Raw genomic sequence first — 19,230 nt, forward strand, 5'->3', positions numbered from 1 at the left:
AAAACTCGAAGACATTCATGTAAAGGAAGTCATTCACAAATGTTTGCCACCAAAATGACCATCGTTTTTTATCCAGTTTTTTTATAAATTAAAAATGTTTTAATCACTAAAACATTCATTTAAAAATGAATAGCTACATCATGTGAACAAAGTGTTTTGTTTAGAGTACTACTATTATCCTTTCTCTAAACCAAATGACTTCTTGTTTTTTCACCACTTAAACCAAAAAAAGGTCAGTGTTTTCTTAAAATAACATTAAGAAAGGCCGGATATTATAAGGTCCGGGTACCTGGTACCAGCAATAAGTTGTGTTTTTCCCAGAAATAAAACAATTTTACCCTAATAAGCTAAAAACCAATTTCTCAACAATACAGATTTAACTTTGTATGTTTTCTCTGTTAAATCAATGTTGTTGCTGGTTGAAAGACATTTCAAAATTATATAAGCTTATTTCTACCTGAAGACCCCACTGCTGTCTTCTGATCGAGCATCACTGATGTATCTATGTAGTGCTGGGACTTTTCAAAGCATGTTCTAAGTAGTACAGAATAATGATTTAAGAATACTAATTTTTGTATTAGATTGATTTGAGTCTCGGCTCTGCCATTTATTAAATATGTGACCCTGTGCAAGTCACCTAACCTCTCTGTAACTCGGTTTCTCATCTGTGAAGATCATTATAAAACCCACCTCACAGGGTTGCTGTTAATGATTAAATGAGAAAATGCACTATGTGGTTCTTAGAATCATACCTGTAACAGTATCTGGCACAAAGTACATGTGAGTTATAAATTGATAATAATCTTTTAGCTCATATTCCTAATAGGCACATATAAGTTGTCATTACAATCCAGAACACCATCATTCCCCAAATACACCATCTCTAAAGCTCAACCTATTAAAAAAAATTCCTCCTCAAAATTTTTAACATACTTTAAAAATATGTTTTAAAAACTACATCTAGGGATGCCTGGGTAGCTCAGTCACTTAAGAATTCAACTCCTGATTTCAGCTCAGGTCATGATCTCAGGGTCATGAGATTGAGCCCCGCATGGGGCTCTGCACTGAGGGTGGAGCCTGCCTAAGATTCTCTGTCTCCCTCTTCCCCATCCCTCCCTCTAAAAAATATATAAATATACATATATTTATATATTTTTATATATAAATATATAAATAAAAAATAAAAACAACATCTAGCAGAATTCCTTCTTGTCAAATGTGATCCATAGATTTTATACATATATATCATATCATTTCAGGGGCTCAAAAACCCCCTCATCTAGACTCCTGGTTAAGAATCCCCTTATTCAGGATGCCTAGGTGGTTCAGTGATTGAGTGTCTGCCTTCAGCTCAGGGCGTGATCCCAGGGTCTGGGATCGAGTCCCGCATTAGGCTCCCTGTGAGGAGCCTGCTTCTCCCTCTGCCTGTATCTGCCTCTCTCTGTCTCTTATGAATAAATAAATAAAATATTTAAAAAAATTGAAAAAGGATCCCTGTATTCTTCATCACTTAACCCTAACAAGTATTTTTATTAGCCACTGGTCAAGGTAATACAGTGACCCTCTACATTTGGTTCAGAATTTTAAAGATCAATTTCTTTTTTTTTTTTTTTAATAAAGATTTCATTCATTTCTCTTACAGAGAAGAGGCAGAGACACAGACAGAGGGAGAAGCAGGCTCCCTAAGGGGAGCCCGATGTGGGACTCAATCCCAGGACTCTGGGATCATGACCAGAGCCAAAGGTATTTTTGGCTCAACCACTGAGCCACCCAGGAGTCCCAAGGATCAATTTGAATAATGTAGATGGCATCTATTTGTTATGTGCTTTAATAGTAAACAGCTTATATAATTAAAATTAAATTTTAATTATAATCTACACAGTATTACCTAGGTTCCTTTAATATATATTAAGTACAAGTAGATTTTTAATCTCGTACTGTCACTGAAATGATATCCACTGGCTTTTGATCCAGGTAGCTAGTTTGGTATATCACTGAGTATGGTGGTTTATGAGCTACTACAGGTTTCCTAAAATGATCATGTATTTGAAATTAGAAGATGATTTCTTCTCAAGTCTGAGGTTAGCTTCAGATAATCAATGAAAGCTTTAAGACAGCTGTATAAAAACGTTAGGCTACTTTAAAAAATACTTATATTTCACTTAGGAGTTTTTTTTTTTTTTTTTTTTAAATACTCTTTTGGCAAGTAGCACAGTCAGTGGAGTGAGAATGATCTGAGCTGTGGAGCCAGGTCAGCCACTTACTGGCTGTGTGGGCCTTGGCCAGATCACTTACTATCTGAGCCTCGGTTTCCCAAGTTCAAAACGGGTAATAGTACCTCTGATACTTAAAATATGGGGCTATTTTAGAATTTGTCACCAGAGCTGTAGAGTACCATGCATCAGTATAACTCTGTACATTATATGTTTTAGCTTGAAAAAATGAAATTTACATGACCACTGATTAAGTATTTCTTAAGTAACTGACACTGCTAGATGATAATTAGAAGCTGTGGTTTAGAACAAATTAAATAGTTCGTGAGCAATGTTATACTATACTCTAAGAACTATTCCCTGCTCTGGTAATCCCCTTTAATACATGCCATTCTTCACATGAAATGTCTGAGGAGTATAAAGCTTACAAGAAAACCCTCAAAAGCCACACAACACAATGCATTATATCAACCATATGTACCCTCACCTCAGAAATAGAAGCATAATTCCTGCTCCTCGCTGTCATTTTTCACCAACTTTAAGAAGCATCAGTACAAAAGCTGATTTTAAACTAACCACTCAGTAGATAATTTGTGTCATTTTTAATAGTCTCATATGAATGACTATTCATCAAAACTATTAAGCCCTTACTCTGAACCAAACAGTTAAATTGAAACTAAGATTACCTGATTTGGGATATTTAAGAATAAATTCTTAAAAATATGTGCTGTGATATAATTACAAGTTTTGGAAGGGTGTATGATGTCACAGATATCATAGGGAAACTGATCTGTCTGCAGATCAGGAAATCTAGAAACAGAACAACTCATAGTCATTAGAATTAGTGGCTTTTTCAGATAAAAAAAAGGAAGCTAGCTCTAGGCAGCTAGTTCTAAATTTCTCACAAGGTACTTCTTAATGTTTATTGTGCTTACCACAAATGTGTGTTTCATGACAGATAGAATTCATCTTTCAAAGTTTGCTGACACTTCTACTGGCTTTAAATGATAATTTATATTTTCCTCTGTATCTGGTTGTAAGTGATGTGCTTGTCTAAATGTCCTAAAGCAAATCCATTGTCTGATGTAGGACTACATTATAGACAAATCTATTCATCCGGATACATTTCTCTGGTTGTAAACCTGCACCAACCCAGGTATACCCTACCACTCTCCTATGAACAAGAGCCCAGATTAAGGAAGAGCTATTTATCCAGAGGTATGTAGTGTAATCTGGGACTTTTTGTGAAAGTGACAATACTTGGTCAAAAGCATACAAATAAATTAATCTGGTTAGCATTATTCTTTCTCACATGGAAGTCTTGCAAGCAGAGCATTATCAGCACGATTACTACAATGAATCCACTTTTTAAATACAAAACCATTTTCTGTCAGTTAAGTGTTACAGGCTTTTTCCCATGCTTAAGACATAAATCATATTCATGTAAATTAATATTTTATTTTGGTCTATAACACTGTATATTACCTTTGATAACAGAAAAACCAATTAACCTAAAAACATACTACTCTTCAATACTTAAATCCATAATCTTAGTTTTATCCCTTGTTCTAGCAGTATTTCCAATAACCCTTATAACTTCTAGCTTCAATTTATGAAAGAATTGCCCATAGCATCTGTGGCTTTAGAAAATTAATATATATTTTTCACAAATATTAGATTTTTAACCTGATAAAACTAGAGAAAACAAAGATTTTAACATATAATGATGCCTTAATTATCTATTATGGAAATAGGTACAAGTACTTTTAAACAATTTTAAGTTGTTTTTTAAAAATCTCAATTTTGTTTTTTAACTTTTCAGGCAATAAGTATACTCAGAAGAGATGTGACTAACTGTCTCAATTCCATTTGGAAATAGCATTAGTCAAGTCCAGAGTTTTGGGCAGTTGTGGGTTTCCTAGGCACAAAAGCTTTGCATATTAACTTCAAATTCTCTCCTACAAATGTATTAAATTTAATGGCCTAAAATACATACACCACCAGGGGTCATGGCATTGATATGAAATTCTTATGTGTGGATAGAAATGCAATACAATAGCTACTCAAGCTTTCCCAAAGTGATCTAAACCATGGTGAAAGAAAGGAAAAGGGAAGGGAAGGGGAAGGAAGGGGGGAAGGGAGGGAGGGAGGGAAGGAAGGAAGGAAGGAAGGAAGGAAGGAAGGAAGGAAGGCAGGCAAGCTAGGTTTCAGAGTTCCCAGGAAGGGAGAGAATCAGGTTTGGTTCCTAAGACTTCCTCTTAGCCCAGTAATGTTGAGCAAGATGTGTACTCCTCTCCTCACACTTTGACTTTCTTATATGTAAAAAAGGGATTGAAACCCACCTTGCACTATGCTTGTTTGGATTAAGTTATTCGTGTGACAGTGCCAAGCACCATGCCTGGTATATACACAGAAAGACCTACACATTTTAATTTTCTTTCTATTGCCATCTAAAAGTCAGACAGAACTGAAAATTATGTGACATCCAAATACCCTAAATACCAAAGAAGAAAAAGATGAATTAAACAATTCACTCCACCAACTGAAGGACTGCTGGGCAGAGTAAATAAATATCATAAGGAGATAATCAATGTACTCTCTAACACTTTGAGAACCCAGATGACGGAATTTACATATTTTTTTGTAATACTAAAAATACAGTCATTAAACTACTTTTATAGGTCACAAATGCCTATAACATTAATTAAGCAGTGACTATGCGTCAGATTCTGAAGTACTTTAGAAGGATTATATTATTTAATCCTCGCCAGTAAGTGGCAGAGCCAGGATTTGAACCTAGTAATCTGAAGTAAGAGCTCTTAATCATCATGGTATCTGTTTACCTAGTAATAAAACAAGTGGGTTTAAAAACCTTATGGTGGGACTCCTGGGTGGCTCAGGGATTGAGCATCTGTCTTTTGGCTCAGGGTCCTGGGATCAAGTCCCGGATCAGGCTCTCTGCAGGGAGCCTGCTTCTCCCTCTGCCTATGTCTCTGCCTCTCTCTCTCTGTCTCTCATGAATAAATAAAATATTTAAAAAATAAAAACCTTATGGCAAATTGCCTTTGCTCAGAATAACCAACAACATTTCTTAAACTTCTGTTGATTTTTATCAACATTAAATACTGGCCTATTTCTGATAAAGGAAAAGAATTAAGACATTTTTTCCAGATGAAAAGCTCATAACTATTCTATAAAACATTTAGAGCACATTAAATCTGAATCTTAATAATTATTATCAAATAATTAAATTCCAGTACTGTGTAATAAATATCTGCTATACTTACATTGAATATATGCTTTGTATGCAGTAAGAACTTAAATACTTTCTGATTAGCTATTTAGTTACAGCAAGTAATTATAATGTACAGAGGTTTTCCACAGTCAAAATGTTTATTTTTGTCAGTAACTATAAAACTATAAGAATTTTATGGGAATGAAGAAGGCTGTCTGAGTTATAGGCAACTTAAATGTTTATTTTCTTGCTGAGATTTAAAGGCAAATCATTAAGGCAGGGAAGAGAGATGTCTTGCAGATACTTTTTTTAAAAAAACAACAAAAATAACCAATAAGGGTTCTGGGTAGCCACCCTACCATATTCTCTTTAATCAAATCCTCTTGCTGCCTCCTATAAAGGAAAGGCTGCCTCCAACTATAAAGGTGCACCTACTATCTTTTGTCACTTGTCATTACTTAAAACTATTTAAAATTCCTATTAGTAAATGAAAAAACTATTTTCACTGAGATTATATATTTTCAATAGGCCTTTCTAGTCATTTGGTGATGAAATGATACAAAAAATATAAATAAGCTTGAAATTGGTCAATACAGAACTCACATCATTATAAGTTTATGTTTGTCCTCTGGAACTTTATAGAAAGCCAGGTTTGAGTTCAGAGTAGAGAAAACTCAACTAATACATGTAAACATTTGTGTGGGTTGCATGTCTGTTTTTAAAGAAGAAATACTTGCTTAACCAGATACTCTTGTTTTTCTGACTAGAATATAAACAGACTGGATCTCAATCCAGAAAAGCTTGCTTTATTACAAACGTATCATTTATCTGTGCAAGGAACAGAGAACTAAAATGTCCTCTTTATACACGTTATATTTTAGATAATATTAAGAAAATACAGTAGTCTCTCCTCATGAGATTTTGCTCTAGAAAAATCTCCATTTTGAGGTAATGCCATATTCCTTTCCCAGGATTATTGTTACTCTGGCTGATTCTGTCAGTATCATGAGCCATACCGAGTACGGACTCTAGGTAGTTAACCCATGAAAAACAGAACAAAACAAAACATCTTGTTTGTGGAAATTAAAAAGTGAAAGAAAACAGTGAAGCCTCATCATTTTCCCTAGTTCATCAGTAAATAACTGCTGAAAGAGAGGGGCAGGTGATTATTATATGAATAAAGATGATTAATTATACATTAGTTCTATCATGCTACCAACAGCATGTATCATAATTTTAAAAGATTACAGTGAATAAGTAGGTCATTAACTAGGAACACTCTGAAAACAACAGTAAAGGCAATTAAAGAACCAGTAATAACAGTCCAGTTGAATCAAATATTCCTAATGAAGACCAACACTTGTTACATAAATTAGATAGCTAGAAAATATTTTTTAAAGTCCATAATTCAAATGGAAACTTCACATTAATTTTAAAAAGTGACCCCAACAATTTAGATCCAGCGTACCTCTCACTGTAAACAAGCACTGAGGTAGAAAAGTGCGAGTCAGTAGCTAAAAGCCTCAACAATCCAAAATGGATAAATGGATTGTAAATCATGAACACCTGTATTTTCTATGCAAGCCTAAACCCAGATTGGTTACATCTAATCCCCATAATTCAGTTCCTACTTCTACATAGTCTTATAAACTTATGTTTAGACAAGTGCAAAATATCAAACATTTACACTCTAAAATATTCCATCTGTATACAAACTGACACGTTAATCACACATTACCCTACCAACTCATTAGAGCCGATGGCCCACGGTGCTTTATATACCAATACTTTGTATTTAGACCTAATTGTATGTATCTGAAAGTAATGAATTTAATGATTCTGAAAGTCCTGCTCCAATTTAGAAATCACTGACACTCTTAAATGACATTAAGTTTCATAAGATGGTAACTTGAGTACAAATGAATCTCCATCTCCCAGTTATCACGGAGATGGCCAAAGAAATATAAAAGAAACCTTTATCAGTACTAAAACCTTGAGAATGATACCAGTGACACCCCAAACCTCCAGGGATTTCTGTAATATACAGTAGATGAATATAACAGGGAAGGGCAAACCCAACAGACTTACTGAATGTAAAAGAACAACTTGTCTATCTAGAAGCCATAACTGCTAAAAGAAAGCACAAAGAATGGACTTTAAAAGTAGGCACTCAGGGGCAAGACACAGAATCTGGATCCTTAAAAAGTCTTTGGAAAGTGAGGTACATATCAAAGATTTAACCCAGCTATTATCTAGGAATTATACCAGAGAAAACTAGACAAATATACAAAGATGCAAATTTACATATGATAATCACTATAATTAATAATAAATCAATAATTGTGAAACTAAATCTAAATTTTCATTGATAAGAAATTGATATATGATTTTACCCAAATAATGGAGTATTACTTTTATGTAAATTTTCATTGACAAGGAATGAGCTCCATAATATACTGCTGAAGGGAAAAAAAAGATTAAAAATGACTTATATACATCACTCTTCATCAAGGATATGCAAATCAAAACTACAAAGAGATATCTTCATACCTGTCATCATGGTTAAAGTCAATACACAGGAAACAATAGGAGTCAGCAAGGATGTGGAGAGAAAGGAATCCTTGTGCAGTGTTGGTGGAAATGCAAAATGGCACAGCCAATGGAAAACAGTATCAAGGTTCCCCCCAAATTAAAAACAGCATTATCCTATAATCCAGGAATCACACTACTGGATATTTATCCAAAAATACAAAAACACTAATTCAAAGGGATACATACATCCCTATGTTTATAGCAGCATTATTTACAATAGCCAAATTATGGAAGCAGCCCAAGTGTCCGTCGATAAATGAATAGCAAGAAAGATGTAGTATATAATACAACAGAATATTATTCAGCCATAAGAAGAATGAAATCTTGCTCTTTGCAACAGCATGGATGGAGCTAGAGAGTATAATGCTAAGTGAAATAAGTCAGAGGAAGACAGATACCTTATGATTTCACTCATAGGTGGAATTTAAGAAAAACAAAGGAAAAAAGGAGAAAGACAATCCAAGAAACACACTCTTAATGATAGAGAACAAACTGATGGTTACCAGAGAGGAGAGGATGGGGGGGATGAGAGAAATAGGGGATGGTAATTAAAGAGTACACTTATTATGATGAAAAAAAATTTTTTAAATGCGCATCAAGCAATTCTACTTTAAGAATTTATCTTAAGGAAATGATAGTACTATTTCCCAAAAACTTATAAATAAGAATGTTATTTATAATTTAAGATAGTGGGGACGCCTGGGTAGCTCAGTGGTTGAGCGTCTGCCTTCGGCTCAGGGTGTGATCCTGGGGCCTGAGATCAAGTCCCACATCGGGCTCCCTGCAGGAAGCCTGCTTCTCCTTCTGCCTGTGTCTCTGCCTCTGTGTGTCTCTCATGAATAAATAAATAAATTTTAAAAAATAATTTAAGATAATGGCTAACATTTCTTGCAAGTGATCTCATTTAGTCCTCACAACTACCACTATTACCTCCATTTTACAGTTGACTTGTTCAATCCCATAAAAAATGGAAAAGCTGGGATCTGAATACACATCTAGCAGAAAGAAGATCATAGAGGCCTTATAAGCTATGCCAAAGGGCTCGGGCTTTATTCAAGGCAAGCAGTGAAGAAGCCACTGGCAGATTTTAAGCAGGAGAAATGACAGGATCAGGGGTGTATTTTGGTATGTAAATAAATAGTTTGTAGGGAGCACATAAATGAGATGAGACACACTTATACAAGTTACAGAATTAAATGTAAATGGGGAGAAGACAGATCCAAGAGATTAAAACACACACACACACACACACACCAACAACAACAAATTAGAATCAAAAGGGCCAGTGACCAGTTCGACCTAGGCTGTCAAGAAGAAGGGAGTATATCAAGGATGACTCGTAGGTTTCTGACTCAAGCAAATGGGTAGATGATAGCGCTACTTACATTGCAGGGAAACAGCTGAATTTTAAGCATGTTAAGTTGAAGGTGCCTCCAGAGGAACACCCTGCTGCATTGATGACTCTGGGTCACATCCCAGCAGGAGATAAAGATTTAGGATTCAGTAGCCATATTTTAGTTGTAATTGTGGCCAATGGAGGAGGTCATGCAGGGAAAGTGAGAGAACAAAGATGTCAGAAACCAAGGGAATGCTCCTGTTTCAGGAAGAGGTGATCCAAAAGAAGCTCACAGGGAGACTGAGAAGGAGAAATCAGAATAGTAGAAAGAAAAGCAGTGGACGCTGCTGTTGCAGAAAGTTAATAAAAGAGTTTAAAGCAGGGAAAGTGTGTGTTTCCAGTGAGTTAATGGTCAGAGAAGCCTTGATAGTAAGGTCTAAAAAGTCTGTCTTTGATTTAACAATAAAGTGACTGTGGACAGGGTGCTTTAAAAAAAAAAAAAAAAGACACATATATTATACTTATGCACATGAAGAAGGAACTGCACAAATTATCACCAAAATACAAGTGAAAGGAGGGTTGCCTCTGGGCGGTTGGGTATTTGACAATTTTTCCTTATAATTCCTTATAATTATTAATGATGCTTAAATTTTCTAAATAAATATGTACTGGCTTTGTAATAGAAAAACCATTCTCTTTGCGTTGAAAAAAAGTATATTTAGTTTTTTAATACTACAATTCCCTTGGGAGAAATTATCTTGAGAAAATTATTGGAAAATACATGAAAATACAGATTCAAAGGTGTTTACCTCAGCACTGTCCATAATAGTGAAATACTGGCAATAACCTAAATGATCAGTAGTGAATCTGTTAAATAAATTTGGGGATAACTATATAACAGCATGCTATGGAAGCCATTAAAAATGAAGACAAAGATATATTCATTACTAGCTCAGTGACCTTGGAAATATTATATATCCTCCAGGAATCAATTTCCTCATCCGTAAAATGGGAATAAAAAGAACAGTTACCTCATAGTGCTTTATCTAGCTTATTAACTATATCCTATTGTAATCAGAAACAACCTGATGTCCATGAGCTTCCTCCAAAACCACATACTCCTATTTCAAAACTTACTTTGCTACATGCTTTTAAAAAATACTTCAAAATCAACATTTAACTTGGCCATAAATCAAATTAAGAAGATATGAATCTAAGACCACAAAGGAGGGACACCTGGGTGGCTCAGCGATCCAGTCCCACATCAGGCTCCCTGCAATGCTTCTCCCTCTGCCTGTGTCTCTGCCTCTCTCTGTGTCTCTCATGAATGAATAAATAAATCTTAAAAAAAAAAAAAAAAGACCACAAAGGCAATGAGTATCAAAGTTGAAAACAGGAAATTCCTGTAACTTCTACTTGTTTTTTTAAAAGCTTCCATAAGTATTCACAAACTAAGCTTATTTATTCACCTGTACATGTAGATAACATAATGCCTGGAAGAGACAGAACAGGGCTGATCCGGATGCCTATGGGCCAATAAGAAATCGCCTACATCCCTACATGACAGAGGGAACTGGCATTCCTACTTAAGTGAACAACAATACAATTTATATAGACATACTGGTTAGCTTCAACAGTTTTACCACCACTGTACATTTATTGTGTTGCTTTAAGCAGCTGAAACCAACCTGCCATGGTCTTTCCCAATCGAGTGGAATAGGAAAGGCTCCAAGCCACGTTCCTATAAAGCTAGAAATTGTAGTGATCTGAAGACTGTTCTCCCAAATGGATGTAACTCTGCAAAACACAAATAAGTAAATCACCAGTGGTATAGATCTTCGCTGCTAGAGAACCAAACAGTAATGCCAATTAACATTACACATGTATGTTTTGTTCATTTAACAATCATCTCAAATTGACATTATATTTACCCTGAACTATTAATAAGATGATATAAATGTTTTCCAGTTGGAAAGGTAATATGTGCACATGGTCAAAGTCAAACAGCAGGAAGGAGCATTTGCAACAAAAGTCAAGTCTTCCTCCCACCTTTATCAGCTCTGGTTCCTCTCCCCAGCAATAGAGTACATATCCTTCCAGAAATATTTTATGCATGCACAAATATGTTTCAAATGATATATGCACGCATGTACACATCCTTTATCAAAACTCAAATGCATCATGTTATATACCCAGTTTTGCTATTTTGTTTCCCCTTGGTAACAGCTATACTAGTATTCCATGGCATGAAGGGACCATCACTTATTCAACTGGTCCTTTCTATGTCACATTTCATTTAAACAAATCAACACTATTTATTTGGTGGGGGATGAGTAGAGAACAAGAAACAAAAGATTTCAAAAGATCCAGCAATTTCGTCTACCATTCTTAAGTATACATCTTGGAGTATAAAGGTGAAAAGACATAATACTGCCATTCTCTGAGTAGGTCTTGCTTTCAGCCTGCCCCTCAGAGTGTGGCCACTCAGCCATGTGGAGCATCAGTCTGGTTACAGTCGAGTAAAACCCCACCACAATGCAATAAGTAGGATTCCAAATATATGGCTGTTTAAAATGCAAGGTTGAGTCATTACAAAGTTTATGAAAAATAGTTTCTTCCAGCTAGCATGAGAATAACTGCTGTTAGAGGATTTCTTTCATTAGAAACCATCCATTAGGGATCCCTGGGTGGCGCAGCGGTTTGGCGCCTGCCTTTGGCCCAGGGTGCGATCCTGGAGACCCGGGATCGAATCCCACATCAGGCTCCCGGTGCATGGAGCCTGCTTCTCCCTCCGCCTGTGTCTCTGCCTCTCTCTCTCTCTCTCTCTGTGACTATCATAAATAAATTAAAAAAAAAAAAAAAAAAAAGAAACCATCCATTACACACAAAATATACACTGAATTAAAGTAGCCCCAAATGACAAGTCTGTTTATAAGCCAACCCCTATGTCATTTGTCCCACTTGTGACTCTTCCTCCCTCACCCTACACAAGATAAAAGCTTTAGCTCTTGAAATGGATTGAAAATCAGGAGTGGAAGAAAGCTGGAGCCAATCTCCATAGATCCAAATTCGTGTTATTTGCTGGGCAGCTGTTATCATTCTTTTTTATTTTATATAACACCTAAAAATGCAAGTCAATTCCTTCAGTAAGCACTCAAGACAGAGGTCTGTCCCAACCTTGGAGGGGAAGAAACTGATGAGTTGATTGTAAAGAGGTAACTATACTGTTCAGGCAATTTAAAGGATCGTCTAGGGTTAATTTTTGACCATCTGTGGCTAATGTTGCCTAGTTTCTGCATAACACATAACTCCTCTATGTTGCAATACATTAAAGTGATGTGCCCAAAGACATAGAGTCTGGAAGAGGCTGAGGTTAAGGTTTAGTCTCTGCTGGGAGGGGTTTACTTCTTCCATTTTATGGGAGAGGAAGTTCCCCCAGAATTGAAAGGATAGATGGCATTTGGGCTCGACCGACCTGGAGAAAAACCTGCACTGCAGGTAGAAAGAACATTAGTGAAATTGGTTGAGGCTGAGTAGAAGAATGGGAACTAAAGCTGGAAAAGTAGGTTAGAGTTAGGATATTTAAAAATAACACCTTCATTGAGTACAGTGAAAACCTGCCTCAGATAACCCTTTCACAGCCATACAATTCACCCACTTAAAGTGCACAATTCAATGTTTTTAAGTATATTTAGAGTTGTGCAACCATCATCCCAAAGCGACTCTCTTACCCGGTAGCAGTCACTGCCCATTTCCACTCTGGCCAGCCCTGGGCTGAGGACAGCCATTAATCTACTTTCTAGCTCTATAATTTGCCTTTTCTGAACATTTCATATACATAGAATCATACAACCTGTGGTCTTTTGTGACTGGCTTCTTTCACTTAGCATAATGTTTGCAAGATCCATCCATTTTGCAGCATACTTCCTTCTTTTTTATTGTCATACAAAAATAATGTTTTGTTGTGTGGATATATCACACTGATTTTTTTCCATGCATCAGTTCCTGGGACATTTGAGTTGTTTTGACTTTTTGGCTACTATGCATAATGCTGCTATAAATATTCATGTGCAAGTTTTGTGTAGACATATGTCCCCCTTCTGGGGGGGATATACGAAGAAATGGAATCACTAGGTCATATGATAACTATGCTTAACCTTTTAAAGGAACTGCCAGACTGTTTTCCAAAGCAGCTAAGCCATCTTATACTGCCACTCAAAATGTGTGAGAGTTCCAATTTCTCCCCACTCTTGCTAATACTTGCTATTATTGATCACAGCCATCTTAGTGGGTGTGAAGCAGTAGCTCATTGTCATAGATTTAGGGCTAGGATTTTAGAAAAACCTGAAAAGTCACGCTAATGGACCCACTGAAGGTTTTAAATCAAGGCAGATATGATCAGTGCTATGTTTCAACAAGGGTTACATACATGGCTTATCTAAGTTCCAAGTTCCTTGGGTTAAGGGGCAAGATCCATGGCTTCACGTTTTTCATTTTTATAGCACACTGAGGCCATCTGTTACAAAATGTGCAAACATGCAAGCGGTTGTCCTCTATTTTGTTTCATGCATCCAAGGAGGTTTATGATCTGCCACATAATAAATATAGGAAAAAATGGAACAAGGACCTAGTTTTAAAAATAGAAAAACTCTGCAGCCTATTTTTGTAAAATTGAAATTTTATATTCATCAAAATCATAATATGGATAAACACCTTCAAGGTCCCAGATTGCACCTAGAGGATAATATCTACTACCAAGCCCTCCCTGAGTCCCTCTGCACTCCTGATTTCTGCTCCCCAGGCAGACATTGTAAACTCTTCACCATTTCTTCTGTGTAGCTCAAAACGTAAAGGACATAAAGACTTTTCAAGACGTAGTTACTCCCTGCTTTCTACACCGGAAAAAGAGGACTTAGTACGATTTTCCCCCAAGCCTCCCATCCCCACACACTCATTTCTCCATGACTCACCATCCCCTCCTCAATGGTAATATCTTCTCTCCGCTCAATCAACAGCATAGTATCTACATCATTATGGTTATGAAAATGTTCATCGCAGCTGAACCACACAAACCAGTCACATTCCTTCTGTTTTGTTATTTTATGGACACTAACTGGTCTTAAGCTCGTCTCCTTTGTTCTCTGCATTTATCATTTCTTTTCTAACTGCCTTACTCTTCCCTACCCCCTCATTTGTTTTGACTGTTTCAAACCTTTCTTCCAAGCTAGAACTTGATTTTCTAGCTTATCTGTTTCTAATTTGTGACCTGTGGTGGTGTGGATTGGATTCATTTTTTTTTAATTAATTCTGTAATGTCCTTCACTTCATTTTTTTCATCATCTTATCTTTTGAGCTTTTATTCAATTTATGCTCTCAGTAACATTCTTCTATGATAAACTGTGTAGAGTTTGTTTTTGTTCCTTGGGTAGTATTTTCTTCCAGGCTGGATTCTTTCGTCTTCCACATGCCTTTTTCTTATTATTCTATAATGTGTTTTTAGGGTTGCCATGCAATTTCTTTTCATCTTGCTCACACTTCTCATGAACAGACGGCCCATACTACGTGTTTGCTCAATACAATGAATGAATTATCTTTAAAACTGTCCTCCCATCTTAACTAGCACCAATTTTTCTTGTCTTGAAGCTTCTTGAGGACTTCTACCCAGTTTTCTGTAACCTGAGGCAGAAGAAAAGAAGGGAGGCAGGGAGGCAGGATAAGGGAAATGCAATCCTTGCAATTTAATCCATCATATTCTGCTAAAATTAATAAATGGTTCGACAGATCAAAGTTTCAAAAATTTCTGACCAGAGCTTATGCATCCCATTAGAAATCAGAGGAAGCTATAGTGGTAGCAGTCTGCCCCCATGGCAGCAGCCCTCATAGCCCTCATAAACTAATAAAAGGTAGGGCAGCTCCGCTGGCTCAGCGGTTTAGTACCGCCTTCAGCCCAGGGTGTGATCCTGGAGACCTGGGATCGAGTCCCACATCGGGCTCCCTGCACGGAGCCTGCTTCTCCCTCAGCCTGTGTCTCTGCCCCTGCCTCTATCTTTCTCTCTCTCTGTGGCTCTCATGAATAAATAAAATCTTAAAAAAAAAAAAAAACTGATAAAAAGCAAATAGCCCTGATTGGGATTTAGGGAAACAGGTACTCAACAGGTACTCTATTGGTCAGTAAATTCATATTCTTCAAATCAGAACTTTGGTTTGGCAGGCACTGTCAACTTCTTTTGATTTAGAAATTCTACCCCAGGAATCTAGTCTATAGAAACTGTTGTACAAGTATATAAAATTATATGGTACAAAGATGTTTATAATATTATTTATAATCCTGAAAATTTGAAAATTATCTTCAATAGGAAATGAAATAAACCATGGTACATGGAATGCTTGCCCAACGCTCATCTATCTCATCCCTGATGATCAGACTAATTACATCATAGTGATCCCATTCTCTCCCAGTGATAAGCTTAGGGAGATCAAAGGGAGAGGAGCTACTGCCATCTCACTAACAGCCAGAGGATAAGATCCAGGGCAATCAGTGAGAAGCACAGCTGTATCTTGGCTATATAGCTCTATCTCTGCTATGTCAGATAATCCGTTTCCTGATTGTTCAAACCAATGTAAATGGAAGTATTCTTACTTAAGGATGAAAATATATACTAAGGACATTATGTAAAAAGAGGTAGATTACATCCACATACAGTTAGAGATGGTCCTTTTAAGTTAAAAAAAAAGTTATAAAGCAGTGATAGTATAACCATTTTTGTTTTTAAATTGCGAATATGTGATAACGTGTGGACAAACTTAGACAAATCTGTTGGTAATGGTTGTTTCTTTGATAGGATTACTAGGATCTTTAACTTTCTATATTTTTCTATTATTTGAGTTTTTATAATATATACTCTTCTGTAATAAATAAGATAAAAAAATAAATTCTATTAACTAACTTATAGCAGCAGTGACGTTGGTTTATTCCCCTTTACTAAGTTCTCATAATAAAGTCATTCAAATTCTATGGTTTGGGGCTAATTTTTTCATAGTTAAAGAATGTATACACATAGTCAAGAAGGCCGAGAATAAAATAAATGGCTCCTTGCTCTGTGGACAAACTTAAAAAGTTAAAAAGTAACTAAAATATTACAGATCGGGATGCCCGGGTAGCCCAGTGGTTGAGCACTTGCCTTTGGCTCAGGTTGTGATCCCAGGGTCCTGGGATCAAGTCCCTGCATCAGGCTCCCCACAGGGAGCCTGCTTCTCCCTCTGCCTATGTCTCTGCCTCTCTCTGTATGTCTCTCATGAATAAATAAAATATTTTAAAAAATAAAAACATAAAAATTTAAAAAATAAAATATCACAGATCAATCTTCATGACAATGAGCTCCAAGTAATAGTCTATATTATTTGCCTCCATTGGAACTCATCATGTCAAACATTAATTGAAATAAATAGACCATGTTGAATGCCTACTATGTGCCAGACACTGTATCAGGTGCCTGGGGTAGCTAAGGGTGAGCACTGTGGCTTAGGCTGTCATCAAAACAGTGCTTCTAACTGATCTTTTTAGCTATTTAGCTCTTCATACAGAATGGACCCCACACAACAACAACTGGTGGCTAAAGATATTTTACAGAATTTCCCTCCCCTACTGAATTAATATTAAAACTAGTGCCTCTTTGCCACTAAATTTTTACGCCCTTATCAAGGCTAATTATCTATTTTTTGCAATGTATTAATTTTTGGTCATTCATTATCTTTTTATTCTTAAATGTCTACAGTGGTTTTTTTCCAATATAAAATTGATTTCCAAAGATGACCAAAAATGCCTGCTGTCTTTTTCTACACAAACAGTACTTACTTCGCAAGATAACCACAAGTTCAGGAACCTCTCTCCAGAAATTCAAGTTTTTCAGTTCACCAAAAGTGGTCAATTTCTGACTTAAAACATGCAACAAACATTATAAAATAACAGTAAGGCAACAAACTGATTTCTACTAGTACACATTGAGTATATTTAGTAATAAATACCAAATAGAAGTTGACAGAAGTAAAGAAACCAAAATATTTTTCTACCTTCAAATTTCTTTAAAATAGAATTCCTTTGTATTTTTTTTCATCTAGAATAACTTCACAGACCTTAAGAAAAAGTATTGTTAAAACAGTATCATTTATGTCATTTACATAAGTATTAAATCTCAATGGTATGAGAATTGGTCCTTTACTCTTGGGATATAATTCTTACACGGTTCTCATGATCAAAGCTTGTGTTTCTCAGTCTTTATCTGGTTATCATCTACTCAATATTAAACACGCAAATAGTACTTATTTTGCATAAAGTAGTCTAAAACATTTATACTGATTCCATACTGAGAGCGATGCCAGCCCAGTTCAAAACTGGCCTGTTGGTTCTGAACATTTTAGTCATATTTCAATCATACTAAAACAAAACAAAAAACTCTTTCATGTCTTATATGCTAAGACAGGGTAAATGATAAAAATATTTAAAGCTCTAAAATCTCCAGCCAATAAAGTATTTTATGCACTTTTAATGAATTAGAACTACAGCATAAGAATTTCAAATCAGAACTTTAATTTCTGTTGTAAATAATTATTGGGTAGAAAGAAAAATGTATTATTCTTGTTAGTAATAACCTCCCTAAATAATAATGGAATTCTCTGAAACCAAAGTTGTGACTCAATGTAAATAATGCTAACTGTATATTGAGACAATTCTGAAATAATATACAAGTTGTTTTTGTGGGTATTTCATATTATCAATGCAGAACCTCCAGATCTTTGCATCTTTAAAATATTTTTGCCTAACACTGAACATTTAAGAAGGCCAACTCTAACATTAAACAAATTAATCTACTGAATTAACTGTTCCCTAACTCTTTCAAAAGTTGACGTGCTTTTTATGCTAAATTCTTAAAGTGTGATAAAAATACTAGGGCAGAAAGGGAACTATTGCTAAGGGATGGTAAAGACATGAAGACTTAAGTTGGCCTCCTATGACAAAGCTCGAATTAATGTTACATTAAACCAAATGAAAAAACTTCCTCATTTCTCCATGGTTGTCCATGCCCTGTACTTCTAGGTCTGCTACCTAAACCAACATGGGTACTAAGACAAATGGCAGCCAGAATTGGAAGTATGAAATATAAAATGCTCGCTGCCGTTTGTTAATCTATTCAACAAGCATTTCTTAAGCATTTGCTATTTGATTTCACTTATCTCCCTCAGTTCTCATAATAACACTGCAAAGTGCATATTAGTATTGTCTTAACAGTATTACCTATGAGGATCTCTGAAGTTAAATAGCTTGTCTAAGATCATTTGGTCACTAAGTAGTGGAGAGAGAGCAGGAACCCATTTTCTGACCCTTGGTTAGTGTGGTCTTCCAAAACCTTCTGTACCATCAAATGATCTGCATTCAAGCCCCAGTTCTACTGCTTACTGGCTGGCTACTTGAGGGCTTGGGCAAATCACTTAACCTGTCAGCTTTCTAGTATCTTCACCTAGAAAATGATGAAAATTGGGGATCCAATTTAGTGCCTGCCTTCGGCCCAGGGCATGATCCTGGAGTCCCAGGATCGAGTCCCACGTTAGGCTCCCTGAATCGAGCCTGCTTCTCCCTCTGCCTGAATCTCTGCCTGTGTGTGTGTGTGTGTGTCATGAATAAATAAATAAAATCTTTAAAAAAAAAAAAAAAAGAAAGAAAACAATGAAAATAGGAGTATATCACCAGACTGCTGTAAGAATTAAATGCTATAAGACACTTGAAAGTGCTGTAAAAGTTGTTACTTTTGCATATTACTATTTCATGTCCTGCCCTCTGGAATGTTAACTGTTTCGTA

The 19,230-nt window shown here is 35.9% G+C and overlaps 1 protein-coding gene across 1 annotated transcript in view; it reads right to left on the reverse strand.

Moving 5' to 3' along the window:
* Positions 1–19,230, reverse strand: part of PIGF (phosphatidylinositol glycan anchor biosynthesis class F) — a 32,954-nt gene that overhangs the window by 4,096 nt on the left and 9,628 nt on the right. The window contains exon 5 of the mRNA XM_041757571.1: positions 11,065–11,173. Coding sequence (XP_041613505.1) covers positions 11,065–11,173 — 109 coding nt within the window. The remainder of the gene's footprint in view (positions 1–11,064; positions 11,174–19,230) is intronic.

This window comes from Vulpes lagopus, chromosome 5 (assembly GCF_018345385.1).
Source record: "Vulpes lagopus strain Blue_001 chromosome 5, ASM1834538v1, whole genome shotgun sequence".
In the NCBI taxonomy this organism is placed as follows: Eukaryota; Metazoa; Chordata; class Mammalia; order Carnivora; family Canidae; genus Vulpes; species Vulpes lagopus.